Source organism: Lynx canadensis, chromosome A1 (genome assembly GCF_007474595.2).
Source record: "Lynx canadensis isolate LIC74 chromosome A1, mLynCan4.pri.v2, whole genome shotgun sequence".
NCBI lineage: Eukaryota > Metazoa > Chordata > Mammalia > Carnivora > Felidae > Lynx > Lynx canadensis.
Genome location: NC_044303.2, coordinates 6,965,319 through 6,988,919, shown reverse-complemented (window position 1 = coordinate 6,988,919; position 23,601 = coordinate 6,965,319). Strand labels below are relative to the sequence as shown.

General features: G+C 49.9%; 2 protein-coding genes across 3 annotated transcripts in view; one reads left to right on the top strand and one right to left on the bottom strand.

Moving 5' to 3' along the window:
• The window catches only part of MTIF3 (mitochondrial translational initiation factor 3), a 17,370-nt gene extending 5,726 nt beyond the window's left edge, over positions 1-11,644 (top strand). For both annotated transcript variants that reach the window (XM_030308241.1, XM_030308248.1), the window contains exons 2-4: positions 6,860-7,320; positions 10,188-10,342; positions 11,389-11,644. In XM_030308241.1, coding sequence (XP_030164101.1) covers positions 6,861-7,320; positions 10,188-10,342; positions 11,389-11,607 — 834 coding nt within the window. In that variant the 5' untranslated portion in view covers position 6,860 and the 3' untranslated portion in view covers positions 11,608-11,644. The remainder of the gene's footprint in view (positions 1-6,859; positions 7,321-10,187; positions 10,343-11,388) is intronic.
• Positions 11,587-23,601, bottom strand: GTF3A (general transcription factor IIIA; the record flags this gene model as incomplete). Its single annotated transcript, XM_030308261.1, has 9 exons — positions 11,587-11,854; positions 12,098-12,157; positions 13,230-13,459; positions 13,978-14,058; positions 15,278-15,351; positions 16,657-16,745; positions 17,156-17,252; positions 21,087-21,187; positions 23,401-23,601. Coding segments are annotated over 9 exons (1,098 nt in total), but the record flags the coding sequence as incomplete, so codon positions are not given.

The window sequence follows — 23,601 nt, the reverse complement described above, 5'->3', positions numbered from 1 at the left end:
CTCCATGCCCATCACCCACTTTCCCCTCTCCCCACCCCCCATCAACCCTCAGTTTGTTCTCAGTGTTTAAGAGTCTCTTATGGTTTGCCTCCTTCCCTCTCTATAAGTTTTTTTTTCCCCCCTTCCCCTCCCCCCCCCCCCGATCTTCTGTTGAGTTTCTCAGGATCCACATGAGTGAATACATATGGTATCTGTCTTTCTCTGCCTGACTTATTTCACTTAGCATAACACTCTCCAGTTCTATCCATGTTGCTACAGATGGCCAGATTTCATTCTTTCTCATTGCCAAGTGGTATTCCATTGTATATGTAAACCACAATTTCTTTATCCATTCGTCAGTTAATGGACATTTAGGCTCTTTCCATAATTTGGCTATTGTTGAAAGTGCTGCTATAAATATTGGGGTACACGTGCCCCTATGCATCAGCACTCCTATATCCCTTGGGTGAATTCCTAGCAGTGCTATTGCTGGGTCATAAGGTAGATCTATTTTTAATTTTTTGAGGAACCTCCACGCTGTTTTCCAGAGCGGCTGCACCAGTTTGCATTCCCACCAACAGTGCAAGAGGGTTCCCGTTTCTCCGCATCCTCGCCAGCATCTATAGTCTCCTGATTTGTTCATTTTAGCCACTCTGACTGGCGTGAGGTGGTATCTCAGTATGGTTTTGATTTGTATTTCCCTGATGATGGGTGACGTTGAGCATCTTTTCATGTGCCATCTGGATGTCTTCTTTGGAGAAGTGTCTATTCATGTCTTCTGCCCATTTCTTCACTGGATTATTTGTTTTTCGGGTGTGGAGTTTGGGGAGTTCTTTACAGAGTTTGGATACTAGCCCTTTGTCTGATATGTCATCTGCAAATATCTTTTCCCATTCCGTCGGTTGCCTTTTAGTTTTGTTGATTGTTTCCTTTGCAGTGCAGAAGCTTTTTATCTTCACAAAGTCCCAGTAGTTCATTTTTGCTTTTAATTCCCTTGCCTTTGGAGATGTGTCGAGTAAGAAATTGCTGAGGCTGAGGTCAGAGAGGTTTTTTCCTGCTTTCTCCTCTAGGGTTTTGATGGTTTCCTGTCTCACATTCAGGTCCTTTATCCATTTTGAGTTTATTTTTGTGAATGGTGTAAGAAAGGGTCTAGTTTCATCCTTCTGCATGTTGCTGTCCAGTTCTCCCAGCACCATTTGTTAAAGAGACTGTCTTTTTTCTGTTGGGGATACTCTTTCCTGCTTTGTCAAAGATTAGTTGGCCATAGATTTGTGGGTCCAATTCTGGAGTCTCTATTCTATTCCATTGGTCTATGTGTCTGTTTTTGTGCCAATACCATGCTGTCTTGATGATTACAGCTTTGTAGTAGAGGCTAAAGTCTGAGATTGTGATGCCTCCTGCTTTGGTTTTCTTCTTCAATATTACTTTGGCTATTCGGGGCCTTTTGTGGTTCCATATGAATTTTAGGATTGCTTGTTCTAGCTTTGAGAAGAATGCTGGTGCAATTTTGATTGGGATTGCATTGAATGTGTAGATTGCTTTGGGTAGTATTGACATTTTAACAATAGTTATTCTTTCAATCCATGAGCACAGAATGTTTTTCCATTTCTTTGTATCTTCCTCAATTTCCTTCATAAGCTTTCTATGGTTTTCAGCACACAGATCTTTTACATCGTTGGTTAGGTTTATTCCTAGGTATTTTATGATTCTTGGTGCAATTGTGAATGGGATCAGTCTCTTTATTTGTCTTTCTGTCGCTTCATTATTGGTGTATAAAAATGCAACTGATTTCTGTACATTAATTTTGTATCCTGTGACTTTGCTGAATTCATGTATCAGTTCTAGCAGACTTTTGGTGGAGTCTGTCGGGTTTTCCATGTATAATATCATGTCATCTGCAAAAAGTGAAAGCTTGACTTCGTCTTTGCCAATTTTGATGCCTTTCATTTCCTTTTGTTGTCTGATTGTTGATGCTAGAACTTCCAACACTATGTTAAACAACAGCGGTGAGAGTTTGTCCCCTATATCTCAACATACCTTTTCAGTTGCTTTTTTCAAACACACTGTATTTTATCATTATGTCTCCTCTGTCTTTTTAAATCAAGATTAGCCCCCCCCCCTTTTTATTCCCCATAACACTGACTTTTTTTTAAAGACACCGAGCCAATTGTCTTGTCCTAAGTCTGGATCTGTCCGATTGTTTCCTTGTGCTGTCATCTGATTTGTTCCTCTCTGAGTCTGGCCCTTGTATTCCTTGGAAACTGGAAGCTAAGTGTAGAGGCTAGACCAGGTTCCTGTTAGACCTTTTCCAGCAGGACTGCTTTGCAGAAGGCACCGAACAGGTGCCACACTGCACAAGGAGGCATGCCCTAGGATGTTGGCTTCTTCCCACCGGCGGGATGCTGAGTCTGACCTTAGGTCAGGCAGGGTGACGGCCAAAGTGTGTTTTCCCCATTTCGATTTGCAGGTAATCTTTGCGCCGCCCTTCGGCACCATATGAATACCTCGTTTCCTCATTAGCTTTTTACCTCATGATTTTGCCTGAATCCGTGATTTGATTGAAGGTGGCAAAATGGTGATTTGTAAATTACTTCTCTTCTCCATTTATTAGCTGGCATTCTCTAACGAAGAGCTTTTCCTTCACCAACTGGGGATGATTACTGATTGTAGTTCTTCCTAAACTACATCCTAAACGTAGGATGACGCTTCGTTCTTTTTCTTGACCAATTTTCACAGTGAGGAGTCAGGGTAATAGTCACGCAGGGCTCTGGCAAACGATCTTTCTTTTTGATAGATTTTTGCATATTCAGTGTGTTGAAATAACTTTCAGCCATTATTCTTTAATGTTGAAATTACCGCACATTTGACCAGTGGGAGTCTGTCCATGCTACCAACCTGTGAATGAAATGTCAACAAACAATATTAAAGTATTATCGGGGCAATCAGAAAACTGGATATTTAAAGGAATGATTATTAGTTGGGGTAGCGTTATCATGGTTATTAAAAAGATAAAAGGGGGGCGCCTGGGTGGCTCAGTCAGTTAAGCATCCCACTCTTGACTTCGGCTCGAGTCATGATCCCAGGGTCATAGGATCGAGCCCCACATTGGGCTCTGCCCTGAGCATGGAGTCTGCTTAAGATATTCTCTCCCCTCCCACCCCCACCCCTGCCGCTCAAGAGCTCTCTGTCTCTAAAATAATGTTTTTTTATGTTTAATTTTGAGAGAGAGCCACTCATAGAGCATGAGCAGGGGAGAGACAGAGAGAGGGAGACACAGAATCCGAAGCAGGCCCCAGGCTCCGCGCTGTCAGCACAAACCCCGACGCGGGGCTCGAACCCACGAACCGGGAGATCATGACCTAAGCTGAGGTCGGGCGTTCAACCAACTGAGCCACCCGGGCGCCCCTCTCTCTAAAATAAATTTTAAAAACGGATAAAAGAGTCCTAACCTCCTAGAGATAACATATTGAATGACATATTTAAGAATTTGTTGGCAAGATAGGATTTACCTTGAAGTGGTTCATGGGTGGCTGGCAAGGGCGATGGGGGGAGGGGAATAGCCCAGGCCAAGAGGAAGCGGGTTTGGCCACATTTTATTAATTATGAGGCTGCGTGAGGGATGCTTAGGGTTTGATTATACTATTCCTTCGGGACATGTTTGAAACTTTTCCTAATGACAAGTTTTTTAATTATTTGAACCTAAGGTGGGATTTGCAGTTCAGATTGAGTAATCTCACAGCTCTTTTTTCTTAACTGCGTATTTATGTTTTTAATCTATGAAAAGCTTATTTTGAAGGAACGTGTACCTGTTCAGCTTTGCTGACGCAAAGCCAAAATGGAGCTCGTATTGGAGCTTAATTGCTGTGTAAATCCAGGAAATTTGAAACTCTCTAAAATGTAAGTAATGGTAAAGAACTTAAAGAAAAACGTGGTTACGGTATTTCTCTACCTTTTCCTCTTCTTGGAAAGTGTTTTTAAAGCTTTAAAAACAATTCCCCATCATTATTCTGAAATAGTCTTTATTTTGTAAATAAACGTACTAGTATAAAAAATACTTCTTCCAGGGGCTCCTGGCTGGCTCAGTGGGTAGAGCATGTGACTCTTGATCTCAGGGTCGTGAGTTCAAGCCCCCATTGGGCGTGGAGCCTACTTAAAATAAAATTAAAACTAAATACATAAATAGAAATACTTCTTCCCTGTAAAAGATTGAGGAAAAAAATGGCAAGAAGGATAGGGGGACAAAATCACTTGGGTCTTCGACCACAGACAGCCAGGGTCTTCATAAATTTCTTTTCATCTTTTTCCTATGCCTTGTCTGTTATTTGCTTACTTGTCAAAAATCCTACATTTGGAATTAATATTATCTGTTTTAATGTATTGAGGATTCATTACACACTACGCATCAGCTTTCATCTGTTATTGCCAGGGCCGTCCTAACTCACTGTGAAATTTGGTGCTGCGGCTGTTTTCCTGATGATAAATGGAGAAAAGGTCATCTCTGGTCTCTTCAGACTGTCCTGCTTTTTGGGTTTGGGGGCTTCCTCCAGCAACAAATACCTGGCTTTTTGGTGAAACAGTGGTATGGCAGCTATTTAAAATCCAATTTGTTCCTGTCTTAGAGCCTTTAGCACAAGGACGGGGGGGGGGGAGTCCCCAACCAGGTAATGACCAAAAGGGAATTCATCCCATTCACCGGGGGTGGAGCGTTGGCCGTAGATCTCACTAAGGTCAGCGGACACGTGAAGTGCCAGCCAGAATGCGAAGCCGGGGGACCCCAGCACAGTGCTAGGGAGTGACGCGCAGAGGTCCCTCCCGGCTGTTCCCCTTGTCTCAGACATTCACTGAGCACGTCCAGGCTGCGCTGGGCTCTGGGCTCTAGCGTTCGGAAGGCAGCCGCGAACAGAATGGGACTGGTTGTGAACATGTGTGCAAATAACCAGATAGTATGTCCGGCAGGGGACGTCTGTAAAGGCAAGGCAATGGCTTTGAAAGCGATGGAGGGTGCGGTATTCTACAGAGCAGGGGGGGAGGCCTCGCTGAGCAGTAACCCTGGGGCCGAGCCCCCGGGTTCACGAAGCACACAGCCGGCTGCGCGGCGGATCTACCCACGTTACATGCGCCCGGAGGAAGACTGTTCACAGGCCATCGAGGCTGAAACCGCGCCACGGAGGCGGGACAGGTGCTTCGGGCAGAGGTGGCTGGGGGCCGCTGTCGGCCCCTTCAGGGGCTTGGCTTTCTCCCCCGGAGTGAGATGGAAACCGGTGGAGGGTGATGAGCAGAGGAGGGGCGTCATCTGCCGTGTACCTTGTAAAAGGACCCCTGGGCGTCACGCAGGTAATCAGTTACAGGGGGGAAGGGCAGAAGCCGAGTGCCGGAGGGGGGCCAGGACCAGTACACCAGGTGAGAGAGGATGCTGTCTTCGGAGCGGGGTGATAGCAACAGGGAAGGGGGGGTGGTTGGATCCCGGAGGTTTGTAGAGGGTGAACAGAGCCGGACCGACGAATCGCTGAGAGAAAAAGGCGAGGGAAGGATGCCTTTGCTGTCTGGGGCCTTGAGCAGCCGGAAGGGCACGCGGCCTTTCTGTGAGCTAGGGAAGACCGAGGGAGGAGCGAGAGCGCGGGGGCGGTGGTGTTCCCTGCGGGTGACGTCCGATATCTTAGCGGACAGGTCGGGGCGGCAGGCAACTCTACAAGTTGGGGAGTCAGGGGAGAGGCCGGAGCCAGGGCAGCCCGTGGCGGGTGTTATCCAGCTAGGACGGTGAGATTGCGTGCATCCCTTCACTTTCACTCGATTTACCGTATGTCTTTTTTTTTTTTTTTTTTTTTTTTTTGGTCGTATCACTTGCCACCAGAGGCGTGAGGCGGGGGTGATGGGGGCAGGATCGGTGGTCGTACAGCCCAGTGAGATCCAAGCTAGCGACCAGAGGGGGTTTCCGGTTCTAGGCAACACTCCAGGTGACTCTCATTGCAGGTGACCCGGGGACCATTCTTTGAGAAGCACTGCTGAAGGCACCTCGTCCTTTCCTCTTTTGTCGTGGACAGGGCCCCCTCCCTGAGTTCTTGTGTTGCTCAGCAAACCCCAGAGGATGTGAGTGGGTCCTCTCATCCCTCCAGCCCGCACCTCTGGGCTTGGCCTAACGTGCAAATGGAAGGAGAGAGACACTTAGTGGGCGAGAGAAGCAAGTGAAAAGCCAAAATGCCGTTAATAAGAGCAGCGGTTATTCCCATGCAGTAAACCAGCTTCACCCCGTGTGCCTGACGCTTAGTTAACGCTTGGTCGTCACCCCTTATTACCTCGTGAGTCATCCGTTCGGTTTATGAGGGCGGCGCTTTGATTTCTGTCGGGATATTTCCTCTCTGCGAGTCCTCCCAGAGTGCTCCCAGCTTTCCCAGAATAGCGCTTTTGTGTTCTGGATACCTCCAGATACACTGATAAGTTCTCAACAGCTGACTGTATTCACAGTTTATGACTTGGTATTTGTGAATCAGCGAGGATGTTATGTACTGCCTTCTAAATAAACCTGTAGGATGATACTTGCTCTCAGAGTCAGCATTGTAGTGCTTGGGAAATAGATCAAATGAGGCAGCTCGGGAAATAGATCAAATGCGGCAGCACTGGGGGAGGAAACGATGGAAAAGGAAAGCACTGTGCAAATACGACTTGTTCTGACAGTAACTTGCACTGGAGCCGGGACCACCGTGACCTAGTGTGACTACAGTCACCTGACAGTCCATGTCATTGGTAGAAATTTCCTGTGCACGGGTCCACAATGTTTGCAGATGACACAGGCCTGCAGCCCCACACACGCCCTCCGTGCACCGTATCAGACCACGGGGATGAAATGATGGCACGGTAACAAACCTTTCTCCCTACTTTTTAGGATGGCCACTCTTCTTCTAAAGAGGCTAACGTTGCATACCGTAAAGACGGGAAATAATTGCATAAGATGTCCTGGTACATACACCCTGCACCAGACCGCACCAGCACGGCCGTCCCTCCGAGCTTCTGGCCCGAGACTGTCCTGCCCAATTCACGCAAAAGCTTTCGGTACTGTTGCAGACACCCAGGACGAGAGGAAGAAGAAAAAGAAGAATGAACCAGCTCTTAGCAACATCGGAAGAAAAATTCACGAGCGGGTTATTCACGTGCTGGATGAGGCGGGCAATGACTTGGGCAACATGCACCGAGCAGACGTGATCAGGCTCATGAACGAGCGGGACCTGAGGCTCGTGACAAGGGACAGCGGCGCGGAGCCCCCACAGTACCAGCTCCTGACGGGGGCACAGATCCACGAGGAGCGCCTGCGACTCCGGGAGCTGGGAAAGACCCACCCGAAACCCGGTAGGTGACCTGCTGCCCACGCCCTGAGCCCCAGGGACCACAGAGGGTGTCTGCCGAGGTGCCTGGTGACAGCGGGGGTGTGAGCAGCGGGGTATTTCACGGCCTCCCCACATCTCCCGCATCTTTCTCCAGCTCTCGCTTCATTTCCATTCCTCCTCCCGTCTTTTTTCCTCGATGCCCTCGATGGTCGGCGTCGCTTCCTCGTGTAAAATGAGGGGGAAATAGGGAGGCACCCCAGAACGACGGGACCCCTTTTCCTCTTGGCCTGGCCCGGGGGTGGCAGCATCTCTGGCGGCCGGAATGAAATGAGCCTCAGAAGCAGTGGGATGGGGACCCTGTTCCCCTCTTTCCCCCTCATCTCTAACGTGGAGGCACCTGGCCAGTTGGCCGGAAGCCCTTTCTGATCTCCAAAGGGATTCATAGAGCATCTTCCACACCCTGTTGGTAGTAAGGCTCATTTACACATTTACCGATCACCTTACCACGGCCTTGTCTTTTATGCCTTATGGAGCCAGGAACTAGACATCAAGTGAAAATTTTTCATGAGTCCTAATAAGTGCTGACCGTTACGAAAGCTTGTTTTATGGAAAACACTCTGGGGCAGGGGGCAGGAGACGGGTCCCAGAGCTGCCACAGCGAGGTTGTGTGTCTTAGGAAAATCACACGGTTCTCTGTGGCTCGGTTCTGTGGCACCACATTCAACAAGGATGTTGGCTGGGAAACAAAAAGTCTTCGGAAGAGGCCAACCGGGATGGTAAGGGCATCACATTGCATCGCAGAAAAAACGCAGAACAGCACCGAGAAGCTTGGAGAGCTTTGGCGGGGGTGCTCTTTGCAGAGATAGTTGAAGCGTTAAGGTGGTAAAGCCATTAATTTTGTTCCGGTGGCGACATAGGACCAGCTGCGGGAGCTTGAAGGAAGCGAGGAGGTGTTCCTAAAAGGAGGTCTTTTAGGAAAATTACTTTTGGGAATTAGAAAGCATACAGAAAACTATACACACCTGTTACCCACCATCCAAAATGAACAAGCATTAACGTTGTTAAACGAAACAAAACATTACAGGAAAGTCGAAGTCTCCGTGCTCCCTTTTCCTGTGCCGTCCTCCCTCCCTGCTGCCGTGGACATGAATGTGGGTCTGTGCTGTTAAACTTCAGTGACGTACAAATCCGTGGTATATGGCATGATTCTGTACACATGAAAGTTATGTCATGCTGTCTTCAAGAGCTAGGTTTATGTAACAGCTGTAGCTAATTTTTTATAATTACTCAATGGAATCCTCAGAATGTACCAGATACCGTGGATTGGTCAGGGCCTTTCCATGGGCATTGGGCTCGTTTCCAGCCTTTCATTTCCAGACCAGAGCTGGCTCGTTTCCAGACCAAAGGGCATGTCTGTCAGTGTCTCCAGAGTCTATGGGGCAAATTGTCAGCAATATATAAAATTTCTTTCTCTACATCCTCACCCATACTTGGTACTCTCATCTAATTTTTGTCCTGCCAATGGATGAGAAACCCGATCTTATTATTTCTTTGGGTTTCATTTCACCATTTGAGTTGCCTCTTCTGTGAACTGCCTGTTCACATGCCCTCTTCCTCTACTTGCGTGGTCCCCCCTCCCACCCCCGCCAATTTATAAGATTCTCTGTGTGATGCAAAAAAACCTTATCGTAGTTAGATTTCTTTTTTTTTTTTTTTTGCCCTTTTCAAAATTACACCATAGTGTCTTTGATATAGGAAATTATCAATTTTTTTCCTTAACAAAATCGTTCTTTTTTTTTTAACGTTTATTTTTTAGGGAGATAAACAGAGCATGAGCAGGAGAGGGGCAGAGAGAGAGGGAGACACAGAATCGGAAGCAGGGTCCAGGCCCCAGGCTGGAGCACAGGGCCCGATGCGGGGCTCGAACTCCCACACTGTGAGGTCATGACCTGAGCCGAAGTCAGATGCTCAACCAACTGAGTCACCCAGCCGTCCCTTAACAAAATCCTTTTAGCCTGAGGTCACAAACATACCCGGTCTTTTCTTCTATTTTAAAGTTGTATTTTTTCACATGCGGTTGGGTTAGTGCTCCCAGGGAGATTGTTGTGTGGATTAAAACCTAACTTTTCCCCCGTATGAAAACTCTGAATCTTCCAAAGCTTTTACTAAGGAATCTGTTCCTTCCCTGTAATTTTCTAAGTCAGGATTTCCATTGCTGGATACAGGACATAGAGAGCTCGCTCTCGTCTGATGCAGTCCGGGTGACCCCATTGTCACTAGAAGGGTACCACTAAAGGAGTCAGATGAGAAGAGTACTTCCCAGGGGCGCCTGAGTGGCTCAGTCGGATAAGCGTCCGACTTCAGCTCAGGTCATGATCTCATGGTTTGGGGTTTCAAGTCCCACATCGGGCTCTGTGCTGACAGCTCGGAGCCTGGAGCCTGCTTCGGATTCTTTGTCTTCCTCTCTCTCTGCCCCTCCCCGGCTCATGCTCTGTCTCTCTCTCTCTCAAAAATAAACATTTTAAAAAAATTTTTGAAAAAGGAGTACTTCCTAAACACTGCTCCAGTCAGAAAGAAAAATAAGGCCGATTAAGTTTATCATAAAGCTAAACTTGTTCCTTTTAAAGGACCATTCTTTTGTACTGTCATCAAATGAGGGTACTAATAAATGGAAGCATTTCATATCTAGATACTTGACAGGTAAAAACTGGTACCTTTATGTCTATTTTCTTTGTTTAAAAAGTGTTCACCGGTCTGTCAGACTAAGTCAGGAAGAGGAGCGTCCGGGCCCCTGTGGCAACCGCAGATCTCACGAAGTGTGCATGACCCAGCTCAGGTCCCCCAAAGGGACCAGTCAACAGTCCTAAAAAAGTCTCTGTTTTAAACTAGGCCCTACCCTGACAAAGGAGCTAACTTTTTCTTCAAATATTGGACGACATGATTTGGACACAAAGAGTAAACAGATTCAGCAATGGATTGAGAAAAAATACAGAGTTCAAATTACTATAAAGAAAGGGAAGAACGTAGAGCCTGAAAATAAAATGGTAAGTGAAAGCAGGCCTGAGAAACTGCTCATTCTGTTTGCTGATCTAAAAGAACAATCGTAGAAAGTCTATAAAGAAAGAACGTAGAGCCTGAAAATAAAATGGTAAGTGAAAGCAGGTCTGAGAAACTGCTCATTCTGTTTGCTGATCTAAAAGAACAATCGTAGAAAGTCTGGGTAACGTAAAGGCAGAGTAGCTGGCGAATTCTCCCGTGACGGCAGTAGCTTCCCAATTCGCTTTTCAAAATGCAAACATACGCTCCATATACTTTTTCCACTGAAGCGTAAGTATTGTCATGTGAAAACACTGCACTTCGTGATCTAGTGAAAGAGTAACGTATACTCTTCTCTTTGACAAATTGTACGGTATCTAACATTTAAGTAGAAAAACATACTCATTTTTTTAAAGTCTATTTACGATTTATGAACGCCTCTGAGAATTCTTCCATATAAAGTTAAATGGTCTTTGTGAAAAGTATCAGTTTACACTCCCAGGGTCAGTCTACAGAGTATCTACTTCACTTTTAGAGTCCGAGAACTCAGCAGCTAAACGGCAGCATGGGTCCAGTGGTTTCCACCCTTGTTCATGTTAGAATCACCGAGACCTAGGACCCAGCCCAGCTGATTCTGGATCTCTGAACTGGGTGTGTTTCCCAAATGACTCTGTGAGCGGGTGTTAGGAACCGCACAGGACTGACAGTTGTGGGGATGAGGAGGTCCTCTGCCCATGCCCAAACCCACCGCTCTGTACTTCTTTTTTCCGAGAGGGTAGTGGAGCCAAACACAGCCCCTCAGGGCCATTGACAGCGGGGATTTTAAACTATCGACTTTTAGTGCGGGAGTATAGTTCCATGGAGTTTGTAAAACTGCCTGGTTATGGTACAGGTTTCAATGACTGCTTAACCAGAAAGGCACACTTTGAGCTGATCACTTAAGTAACAGCAACTCAATCAAGAATGCAGATTTGTATGGGTATTAGAGCATTAGCACTAGGAAGAGTCGAAGACATTGGTTTTAAATTAATCTTTGGCCGTTCTCCCCTTCTAGGAGGAGATATGTAATCAAATACTCCAAACTATGCCCGGAATAGCTACCTTCTCAACCCGCCCACAACCTGTTAGGGGAGGGAAAGCTGTAATGTGTGTTCTTCGTCATTTAAGCAAAAAGGAAGAGAATACATATAGAGAAACCCAAGGAGCCCAGAAAGAGGACCCTTTGAACAAAGAAAATGGAAACAACAGAGAATCAGATGTTGTGCATCCGTGATTTTAATAAAGAAAAATGTGCTTCTGGGAGGAAAGAACTGAGCTGGCTGGTCTGTGGTCCTTTAAGCAAAGCAATCTGGTGTTCAGTTGAGGGTAAGTATCGTGACCGTCGAGAGCACCCTGCCTTCAGTACAGTTCAGTGACTCTCCGTTTGTAGGCAGAGATGAGCTTTGTCCTTGTTTCTTTTTAGGAGGAATGTATCCACTGAGACGAGAGGCCAAACTCCGTTTTTCACGAGACGGTTTTACCTTTGGAAATAAGAAAGCGAGACAATGAGAACGCAAAATCAAACTATCCAACTAACCTAATAGCTAGTAACCTAATAGTACCCCCCAACAGGCACCCAGCACCCCCTTAGAAGAAAGTGAAGCCCAGCGATCGCGTTCCCAGTAGAGCAGCTCACACAGCAGTGACGAGCCGAAAGTACCCGAGACTGCATCCGGCTGGGGCACTTTGGGTTTAAAACCCACAGCGGGCCCCAGTTAACTTACTTTGAGGTTCATTTTCTTCTTGTCAGGGTCATGCACAACAGCGTGCCTAGTGAGACTTTGCTACGATGAAGGGAAAAGAAAAAGTTATGTTTTTGAAACGCTGCCATTTGGGTGCCTATTAATATGAGAACGTCACGAGTTCTTTAAATAAACTGTCGACCTTCTTTCTGTTATATACCGTTGAGGGATTTGACCTCTACTTAAAGATTCTCCCACCAGAGCAGAATTCTTCCTCACATCCTACACCTCATCACTACCTTTGCCAAGGACTCAGGTTCGGAATTTAGACAGTCTCGCCGCCCCCCCCCCCCCATGGCTTCTGAGTTGCTTCCTGAGGGGGAGGAGGGGGAGAGCCAGTTCTGGATGAGCTATTCCAGGCTGAAGAAGCTTCCTGTAACTGAATCTAGGCAGCAGCATTCCCAGACACCAACGGAACACCTGACCGGTCTCCCTGCCCTTGATAATGATGCTGACCGCGATCAGCTCCGAGCTCCTGTCGGTTTGCACCCACGCTGGGCCTGCCTCACTTGTGTGTTCCGTCTTAACCATGGCGCACGGCACACGCTTGGAAGAGTACCGGCCAGAGAGCCTGCCGAACCGCACGGGCCCTCCAGTGAGTGTCACGTGCTCACCTGTTCACATCTCACCCAGATCTAGACTAGACTCCAGTCCTAAGGTCCCTCATGTCCTGATGCCCACTTCTCAATCCCTAGATGGTGAGTCTAAAAGGACACCTAATAGGCATGTGGTACCACAGGCCACTGGTTCTCAAATGTAGGTACGTAAGAATCACCTGGGAGGTTTGTTAAAACACAAATTACCAGGTCCCATCCCCAGTTTCTGATTCGGGGGGGGTGGGGGGGGTGGTAAGGATATGCATTTCTAGCAAGTTCTCCGGTGATGCGGAAGCTCCCGGTCAAGGGCCACACTTTTGAGAACCACTGGCACGGGTGAATCCGGTTGTTGTGCGGACTTCAGAACCACCCCTGCTGAGGCGAGAGGGGAAGGTCCGGGTCACCCAGCTTTCCCCCTCGGCAGGCCCCGGGACACCGTCTTGGGACCCAGGGCTCCCAGGAACCCCGCCGGGAGGCCGCCCGTCTAGAGGACCGCGTTTGTGAGGGCGAGTACTTACTTTCATTGCGAACGTTTTGCCGCAGCCGGCGTGCTCACAGGTGAATGGGCGCCTTTCCTCGTGAAAAGAGAGAATGTGGCTCTGGAGATTAAAGACCGTCGTGTAGGTCCTACCACAGCCTTCCCTGGGACACCGGCACACCTCCCTCTCCGGGGCGTGAGTCTTCATATGTTGCTTCAGGTAATCCTTGCGTTTAAAGGTTTTCTGGCAGACTTCACATCTTACGGCCTCTGGTGGAGCAGACACACACTTAACCCATTTCCCCGGGTATCGCCACTCGGGAAAATTAACGCTGAGCTTGTAAGGCAGGTATTTGGGGCCAAAAAGGTCACGATGATCATAAATCCGAACACCGGCTGCAGTGTCTGTTGCCTGGAAGCCGGTCTCGATGCTCCCACGTGCGGCTATTACGTGGAGTCACTCCGTTCCCTTACCAGGGAGCAGGGGTTCTCAGCCTGGTGGCCGTGGGCAGGGGACAAGATGAAGTAGACCCCCGCCCTTCCTCGGCCTCCAGCACAGAAGGCACCGCCTCCCAGACCGCCCCCCCTGCCGGAGCCTTTCCGGCCGCTAACTGCACGGCGGCTCCTCCCCGACCCGGGACCCCGGCTCCCGCGCGTCTGCCGGGCCACCGAGGTACCAGCTTCACAAACGTCACGGGAACGCCTTTGTCTTAAGGCACACGCCTAGCACTTCACTCTCCAAAACCGTAGGGGCAAATGTCACAGTGCGCCACGCACATCTGCCTCACCTCTATGGGCTTCCCTCATGTGTTTTAGAAGCTCTGTCCACGTTTTTGCCACGAAGGAACATTCTTTTTTGCACACGTAGCCTGTGTAGGAAAAAGCAGATTGGCGCATCGCCTCCTGTGAATATTCAGCGTAAACACCGCTCGTCATTGGAAAGGAAACTTACAAGCCTATACAGTTGCCCTCCTACCTCCCAATACCATTCTGTTCCGTCAGCCGTTGGAGGTGGGAATAAAAACTAAGGTTTGTTTTACAGTAAAACCCAACGATCGCACAGCAAGGTGTTCACTGCACGTAGGGTTTCACCTCAGCAGACTTCACGGAAGGATGCCGTGCCTTCTCCCGCTGTGGTCAGTGAGCTGGGTAGACCGCGCGTGGGCTCCCGGCTGCCGTCACTCCCCGGCCGCTGGCTCACGGTCCCTTCCCTCCCTGCTCTGTGCTCGCCTCTTGTTTTCCTCAGAGCTCTGGGGTCCTCTGCGTTCGCCAGACCACCAACACTAAGTCTCGGTGGTTGTGTGCCCATCCCTGGCCGCCTCAAGTCTTACCATCTGGTAGCTTCTGCACTGCAGAAAAGACTCGGGCTGTGACTAAGGGAGAAAATAAGACCGCAGAGGAAACGCTGCGGACGACAGTGGACATTGTGCAAAGCACCGCAGCTGGAAGAATCAGTCCGGGTAACGGCCAGCCCGTGTTTCACCCACGAGATACCAGAGTGAAACCAAAAGGAGCGAGGCCACCTCTCAGGCTTCACCTACTACTCTCTCGTTTTAAAAAAAAAACAACAACCCAAAAACATATTCTATACTCAGAAAATCGGAATACAGATATAAAAACGTCCCTCGTGGAAACAGAACAGATTCAGGTAATTTAATCCAGTCTTTCTGAAAGAAGTTACGACCTGATTCCTCCGTAATCTCAAACTGTTACCCAAGCCCTGCGAGTGCCAGTAAGGAAAAGAATGACCCAGGTCGCGAAGACGTTTAAATGATGGTGGCGAAGCCAACCTCGGCTGGGGCGCCGCACTCAGAAGTGTAACGCACCGCCAGGCACTCGCGCAGGGCATAAAGCGTTCGCTGCCAACGGCGACAAGAGCGGTGCGTGAACAGGCGACAGGCGGGCCTCCGGTCGAGAGCCTAACACCTCGAGCTGCGGCGTGCCGCCCCCGCCTGGACAGCGCCGAGTTTCTCAGCGTGGCCGTGGAACAGAAGAGAAGGCGCTTTCCGCTCAAAGCGTTAGGCCAGCCGGCACGCGTCGCGGTTAGTGTCTACTCAAAGCTGGTGCCACAGGGGCCCCCGTACGCACCCTCGTGGACCTTCCCGTGTCTCTTCAGCCTGCTGCGGGAGGCGAAGTGTTTCCCACATCCCTCATGGGCACACCTGGGCGAACGACACACGAGGCGTGAGCCAATCCGTTTCCGGGGGGCAGCCCCTCAGGGTCGACGTGAACTTCGTCCTTTTCCGCTCCAGAGTCTCTCCCCACGACCAAACCAATCATAAAAAGGAGATTTAAAACTGAGACCGAATCACAGGTGAAATTCAGGTCACTGGCCAGCCTGGAGACAAAATAAACTTAGAGACAAGTGCCAGCACCTTTTTTTTTTTTTTTTTTTTTTAAGGATGTGATCAAATTAAATAGTTTTCATCTTTATGCTTCTGAAAAGATACACTGTTTTCCTGGCTACAAAAACACAGCTTGGGTGAACCCCTAAGGCACTGGGCATGGTCTCTGCGAGTTTTAACGCCGCGGCCGAGGGCCGGCGTGGCGAGCAGGCAGCGTCAGGTGCACCCGTCTGGCGACCGGTGCAGAGGCACGTCCCAGCTCCGTGCGACAGCCCTCGGTGGCCGCCCACCGGCCCCGCATGGGCCAGGAGCACCGCCAGCCCGTGCTCCTCAAGACCTCACCGGGTGCTCCTTCGCACCCTCCCCGAGTCCACCCCCGTGTGTCCCGTCGCCGTTCCTGTCCCTCCTGAAGGCCCCTCGCATGCAAGGCCGACAGGCCCGATCGCTGTGGCTCTGTCGGAAGGGACCGCTTCGTGTCTGCACCGTGACATTTCATACGACTGAATAAAGCCACTTCTCAGCGCTCCCTTCAAGCTTAACCACAACTGTACTGATCTCACAAATTATTCCGGAACACGTTAGCTATTTCTTTTAGCAAATAAAAGCCAAATTAAACTTTTGACGTGCCCCCGATATAGACGTGGGCGTTCGCTGCACAGAAAAATGTTAAGACGTGGCTTCAAAACGCTTGTATCCCACCTGTGCATTTCAATCTTTTTTTTTTTTTTTTTTTTTTTTTATCTATTTTGAGAAAGAGCGAGAGCACATGCATGAGCTGAGGAGGGGCGGGGAGAGAGAGAGAGGGGGAGAGAGAGAGAGAGAGGGGGACAGAGAGAGAGAGGGAGGGGGGGAGGGAGAGGGAGAGAGAGGGGGAGAGGGAGAGGGAGGGGGGGGAGGGAGAGGGAGAGAGAGAGGGGGAGAGGGAGAGAGGGGGAGAGAGGGAGAATCCCCAGCAGGCTCTGCGCTCTCAGCACGGAGCCCGTCCCAGGGCTCAGACTCCTGAACCGTTGAGATCATGATCTGAGCCGAAACCAAGAGTCGGACTGAGCCCCCAGGCGCCCCTGCGTGTCAACCGTCCTGCCACCTGAAATGCCAGAGACCTCCCCCATGTGGAGAACCTACTTGAACAGTGGCTCACTGGTGTGCTGGCACTGATGGGTCCTCAGCTGCTGGTGTTTCTTAAAGGCCTTCTCACACCCTTCAAAAGTGCACTGTTTGATAAAGGTTCGTTAGACTTTGGAAAAAACCAAAGAGTGGTTCACGAGAGAATTCCCTCAGGAGAAACACACCGTGAAGATTTTATGCTTGCTGCCTGCTCCCCCCGAGTTACCGTCAAATCCCATGCCAGGAAGCTTTAAAGATTTAACACGCTGGAAACAGCAAAACGGTTTCATCTGGGGCAGTCTACCATAATAAACTTCGTTAGCAAAAAAAAAAAAAAAAAAAAAAAAAAAAAAAAAAAAGGATGCTTTCAAAATAAGCCATTATTATGATAGCTGGTAGTTGGGCTAAACTCAGGTATCTGCCAGACAAAATCTGGTTGATGAGCCCTTTAGGAACATTAGACAATAAGCCTAAAAATATGCAGAGAGTTTAAGCACAGAAAATCATTCATACTTACTACATATTGTTTTTGCTGATTTTCATGTTTGCGTTCAAAATGTTTCTTCAAGTTTGATTTTGTGTTGAATTTCTGATCACAGCCACTAGCTGTACAACTGTAAGAAATTGCATAAATCAAAATATTAACAAACCGAGGGAAGAGACGTTATAAGATGTATAGATCCTCCTCCTTTATAGAAGTACTGTCCAGGGGGCCTGGGTGGCTGTCGGTTGAGCGTCTGACTTCGGCTCAGGTCATGATCTCACGGTTCGTGGGTTCGGGCCCCACATCGGGCTCTGCACCCACAGCTCAGAGCCTGGAGCCTCCCTTGGATTCTGTGTCTCCCTCTCTCTCTCCCCCTCCCCCACTTGTGGTCTCTCTCTTTCTCTCAAAAATAAATAAACATTAAAAATATTTAAAGAAACAACTACTGTCCAAAGTACAGTATAAAGCAGACTTTAACCAACTCCAAAGCATTAAAGCTGAAGCGTCAGCCTCACTCTGACGGGATTACCAGGGAACGAGATGCGTCTTCACCCAGGCTTCTGAAACCATGCACGTTCATCACACGTCCTTTATGAGCCGGCACACAAAAGGTGCAAGACATTACTTCCAAAACCCAAACCCTGCTCAGGCTTAACTCCATGTTTAAGCGAAATTGTTTTTTAATTTAGAATCTGAAAACCTTCATTTTGCTTGAAATGTCAAAGTAAATTGCATTTCCAAAGGGAAAAAAAAACCCTCAAAAACACTACTTCTAGCTTCTGTTCAGAGGTAGAAATGGGTATTTAGAGCAAAACCACCAACCATAATGCCCTCTGGCATATCACCAAGCCATCCTAGTTCCCCTTAATGAGTGTTTCTATATCTTGCCCTTGAATTATCCAAATTCTTTGCGAAGTTGTGTTTTAAACGTGTGCTCTTCTTGTGAGAGTTAGCCTGAGGGACGAAGCAGGACTTCTATGACGGCCCTAATCTCAGCCATCGCGGACCAGTAAACACAGGGTGACACTGCCGGGCGCTGTGCCGTCTACAGGGGGCTGACCGTGAGCGGGGGCAGCGGGAGATCCCACTGGAAGCGTGCGGGAGGCTGCGGCAGAGAACACGACGGACGCCAACAGGTGGTGGTTTTGACCCCAGGGACGGAAGGCTGACTTTTAGCTGGGTACACGGTCAACAGAAATATAACTTTTTCCAGCCTCCCCTGCAATCAGGGGTGGCCACACGGCTGTTTCTGGCCCATCTGGCTCAACGACCACAAAGTGTCTAAAAGAGGGTACGCCTCTTTTGCGCCTTCGCCCATCCTGGTGGCTGGAATGCCTATGATGGCTGGAACTCCAAAGGTCATCTTGGACCGCGACGTCGAAACCCCAAAATGAGGACGGCAGTGACCAGTTACGAGGGGCCCAGGTCCTACTGACTGTGGAACACCCCCAACTGTCCATGTCTGCGTTTCTGTTACACAAGAGAAACGGAGACGGTGTTGTTTGAGCCTCTGTTGTGCTGGGTTTTCTGTCACTCTTGACTTCAATCCCGACACAGGCATTTAACCCAACACCAGTGTGGGGCAAGAGGACAGGGCCCAGAAATGTCCCGACCGGGAGCAAAGAGCAGGCGCAGGGGCACAGAAGACGCGGACAAAGTTGCAGGGTGGTGCATGGACCGGGTTTTATGTCTGAGAGTCAAGCAGATGGGGCAAGATCACAAAAAGGCCAGATCGCAAAGGTCATTTGCACAATATGCTAAGACCCTGGACTTCGTTATGAAAGCAACACTTAAACCCTGCACAGCTTTAAGAAGGGAAGCCGTCTAGAGCAGAGACAACACCATTCAGGTCGGAGTCAAAGCCTGAAATATGACCGCAGCCACGGGGGGAGGTGCAGGAGTCCGACCAGAAGGGACAGAACCTGACGACCCGCCAGCTGCAGAGGACAGCCGAGAGGACGGGGCGTCCAGGGAAGCTGCCTCGCCTTCGCTGAGGGCCATCGGGTGGACAGGGACGCCACCAACAAGAACGAGGGACAGGAAGGCCGAAGGAAGCAGAGCTCAGGCTGCACTTCAAGAGACTTGGGCCACGTGGAACTAAGAGGCCAGAGAGAGAGCCGGAAGGGAGTAACACCGAGCTGCCCTGTTCCAGAGGGAACCCTCCCTTTCCAATTCACCCTGGGAATCTGTCCAGCCCCAGTTCTTCTTGAAGATCCAGTTTTTTAAGGAGCATACAGTAGCTTAATTCAGAAACCATGAAGCATGAAAAGGGACACAGCTGCAGGTTTCCTTCCACCCCTCACCCCTGCCTCCTCCCCCCCCCCCCCCGCCCCGGGACTCCCCACTACTCCCAGCCAGGACAGGCGACCTGTTCGGCTTTATACAGATAGAAGCAGATATAAATGCAGATTCTTCCCGCGTTCTTCTCCCTCCTCCTTTTTATGCACAAAAAGGCAGCCCTCTGTCCACTCTTCTGAACTGTGGTCTTTTGATGAATATGCCGTTGGACACTCACTCACGGCTTCACAGACGGTACCTGCATTTGTTTTGTCGGCTGTCTAGGATTCTACCGTGTTGATACACTTTTCAGTCCCTCCTGATGTGCACACGGGTTGATTCCAATGCTGTGCACAGAACCTCGTAGCGGCATTTAATTCGGCCACAAGTGTATCTGTAGAATAAATTCCCCAAAGTGAAACTTCTAGGTCAAAGACTCTCTCCGGCCCCATTTTCCAGACCACGCTTCGTTACTCTTTGCTGGGCTGGTCGAACCACATTCTGAAATACGTTAAGCTTCACTTAGGGTCATCTGTTTCGGTGATACGCCGTGTGCTTGAACTGAACACGTCTGCCCCCTCAGGACTTTGTCCCGTTCCCGCTGGCCAGCACGCTGGTCAGATGGAGGTGGCTCTCCACATGGACAAGGGCAGTGAAGACGATCCCGTGCCAACAACTGACAGCTCCCCTTCCTCAGACTGTTTGGACCTTAGTGAGACGTGAGACACTTCACATTCGTCATCCTGGATGAAGTGCACTCAGATCATTAGAAAACCTCACCGCTCAAGGAGCTGTCTCATAGAACACACTTGTGATACCAAATTCTAACATCTGCAGGACGTGCCATACAGCTATTTTTCGACGTGGTCTCCTGGATGTAGCTCTGGGGATGTATAACGTCGTTACTCTTTTTCCAATGAAAACTCCGTGTTTTCACGGAACATTTTGTCCAGTGGTTCTCAAAGTGTGGGTGCCAGACGAACGGCATCAACATCACCTGAGCCTTTGCTAGAAATGCAAATTCTCAGGCCCCGCCCCATGTCTACTGAATCAGAAATTCCGGGGTGGGATCCAATACTCTGTGTTTTTTCTTAACAAGCTCTCCAGGCGATTCTCACTCTCCCTATATTTGAGACCCGCTACTTTAAAGAAGCCGATTTACAAGACAAGCAACACCTCCACCCTTTTCAGAGATAATCAGCAACTCCAAGGAAAATACAATTAAGCCTGGTTTGGGAGAGGTGGAGCGGCTCGATCTGAAGAAATACAAGATCAGCTATTAAAAGCTCTACTCCTTTATGCTTCTGTCTCTTCTCCCAGCAGCTTATTGGTTCATAAAGACCCTGTTCAATGCAGGGCCAAGAATCTGCCAGGGAACCATGACCCCATCTAGTCTGAGCGGAGTGTTTCTCGAGGAAGGTGTCCCACTTAGTACACACGTTAAAGGGAGGAGAGAGGATGCCAACTTAAGAGGACTTCAGACAGACTCATTCCTGAAGTTCTCACGAGTGACCCACACACCCCTCGTCTCTTCCACACGTTCGAAACCCAGGCTCCTCTTGTACCAGGAAGTGCAAATGAAGGACACTGCACATCCCTGGCCTCACGAGTTAACAATCTACTTTCTTACCAGGTCTGTATGCCAAAAGCAACCTCTTTAAAGGCCGTAAGACTGTTCTCTACTTACACAAATGGCTTTTCCCCAGTGTGAATCAGGACGTGGCGGGTCAGATGGTAGTCCCTGACGAAGGCTTTGCCACACCCTTCACGGTCACAAACAAACGGTCTCTAGCAGGAAGGAAAGAAAAAAATGTCACTCCTGCCCCAGTCAGTATCTCTGGTACCATTTAAAGACCTAAAAGGTGTAGGGGACATTTTAGCCAGGCAGGGACTCTGCCTCCAGGGATGGTTTCCACTGAGTTACACAAAGGCCACAACTGCCTCCCGAAGTCGGTGCAGCAGATCCTGCCCTGTCAGTCACACGCGAACTTAGCGGGTGGCCTTCACGGTAACAGCACCGTTCACGTGCTCCCAACCCGACAGCAAGCGTCCACAGCAAGCCCCTTACAGATGACTTGTGTGCTGTTAGCGTTGGCCGATGTGCACAGATCGCCACCACTGCATGCTTTTATCCGCTGAAAGCCTACGGCAGAGGAAGGTGCGGGTTCCCTCTCATCCCGGACAATCCCACGGTCTGTGCTAAGAGAAGGCCTGACAGGAAACGCTCGCAGCCTCACTGCGACCACCGCTTGGGACCCAGGAGGTGGGAGGAGGGGGTCTCCATTCTGAACCTACAGGAAAACTCGAAACACATCCCCCAAATAACCAGTGTGGTTTATTTACCTACGAAAAACATAGCCCCATGGCAGTCCAGGGGGGAGGTACCGAGGCCTCAAATGTCAGTGCTAGTAACAAAGCAAGTAGACTGGAAGACAGAAGAACTGAATTACCAGGGGAAGATCCACAGAATTTTGCACAATATTTGCCATTCTTTTTGTTGTCGTTGTTTTTGTTTTAAACAAAGTGCAATTCATTGAGAGAGGCGCAGCTGAGGGAGGGGGGTGCAGGGCTACCGCTCCCATGCCCCGAGGACACAATCTGTCCTTCCCCTGGGCCATGGCTCTGGGGGCAATCCACAGAGGGGACAGGAGGCTCACGCTGCCCCAGGGTTTCTCAGAGAGGGACATAAAAGTGACCACGTGCTTCTCTCCCTGGACATACTGGTTTCAGAACCCAGAAGCTGAGGGGCGGAATGGGCAAGAGAAAGGACAGGAAGGAGAACACAACGGCTGCTCCGAGGGGAGCCAGTCACTGGGCAAGACTGCCACGACAGCTGGTGGCACGGGTAAAGTCCGGGACAGAAAGGAGCAGTGCAAACGGTCCGCGTAGAAAAGAGCTGGAGGAAATGGTCAACCTTCCAATGGCAGAGAGGGTAGGGAGCCATGAGGTCACACGAAGGAACGGCCCGGAAGTTAGGTAGGTTTGGGAGCAAAGGCGGGGGCTGCAGGTCCCTGGATTAAGAAGTAAAGGGCTTTAGCTGAGGCAGTGTCAGCTGGGAACTGACACTGGGAAACTGGGCAGGTTCCCTGGCCTCCGTGAGCTTCCCTTTCCCCAACTGCCATCTTCCAAAGGCTTCCTACTGCCCTCAAAAGAAAACCCAAACTCCAAACCCTATTTGCACCCTGGCCTACAAATGATCCCACCACACCTGCTTCTCCGACCTCCTCTTATACGGCCCCCAACTCGATCACAATCACAGGTCCTTTTGCAGTTTCTTTCCACCGGGACTGTTTTCCCTTGTGTCTTCCCGGTTGGATCCCTTCCTTCTCATTCAGGTCAAAAGAGACCTTTCCTGACCATCCTCCAGGAGCCCTCAATTTACTGCGTCTCATTCCTACTTACTCCTTTGTCCCCATTCAAGGACAAGGTCGGTGACAGCAGGAGCCTTTTGTTTTGTCGACTACTCCCATCAGAGCTAAAAAGGTACTGAATTGTGAAGGAATGAACGCATGCTGCTTGCAGAACCTCCAGTACTAAGACGTTACCCACCCCCACCCCCCCCCACCCCCCGCTCCCCGTTCCAGTTCCAGGAGGCCAGGGATTAAGGCAGGTGTCTGCTGGGGGTCGAGGGCGTAGAAAGCATGCGAGTAAATGAATCCTTCCTCTGCACCTATTTACAGATTATCAGGAGACGGTGACGGACCAAGCCTCAAGATCAAACGAGAAGCAGCGGCTCAGGTCAGGGTGCTTGGAGCCCATGGCAAGGCTGTCTTTGCGTCTCAGAACTTGTCTACCTCTCCTCGGCTCCTCCCTAACCTAAGGCAGAGCTGGTTCGCCTCTGTGATCCAGGCTGCCAAGACTGCATAGGTCTCGCACAGGCTTGTGCGGCCACACGCTGCCCCGGGGCCTCTGGGCCACAGCCCAGCTGGCGGGCCACCCCATCCCGAGTCCCCGGGCCCGGACGCCACACCCCTCCGTGGCCGGGCCGGCGGCCCCGTTACCTCCCCCGTGTGCTTGCACAGGTGCGCGTCTAGCTTCCACTCCTTGTTGTAATTGGCGTTGCAGTCGGGGAAGGAACAGATGAACCTCCTACTGAGCGCGGAGGGCGGCGGGGCGGGGCTCTCGCCCGCCGCGGTGAAGGCGTCGGCGATGGTCAGGGATGACACCGCCTCGGCGACCGAGGCCTGCGGCTCCAGGACGCC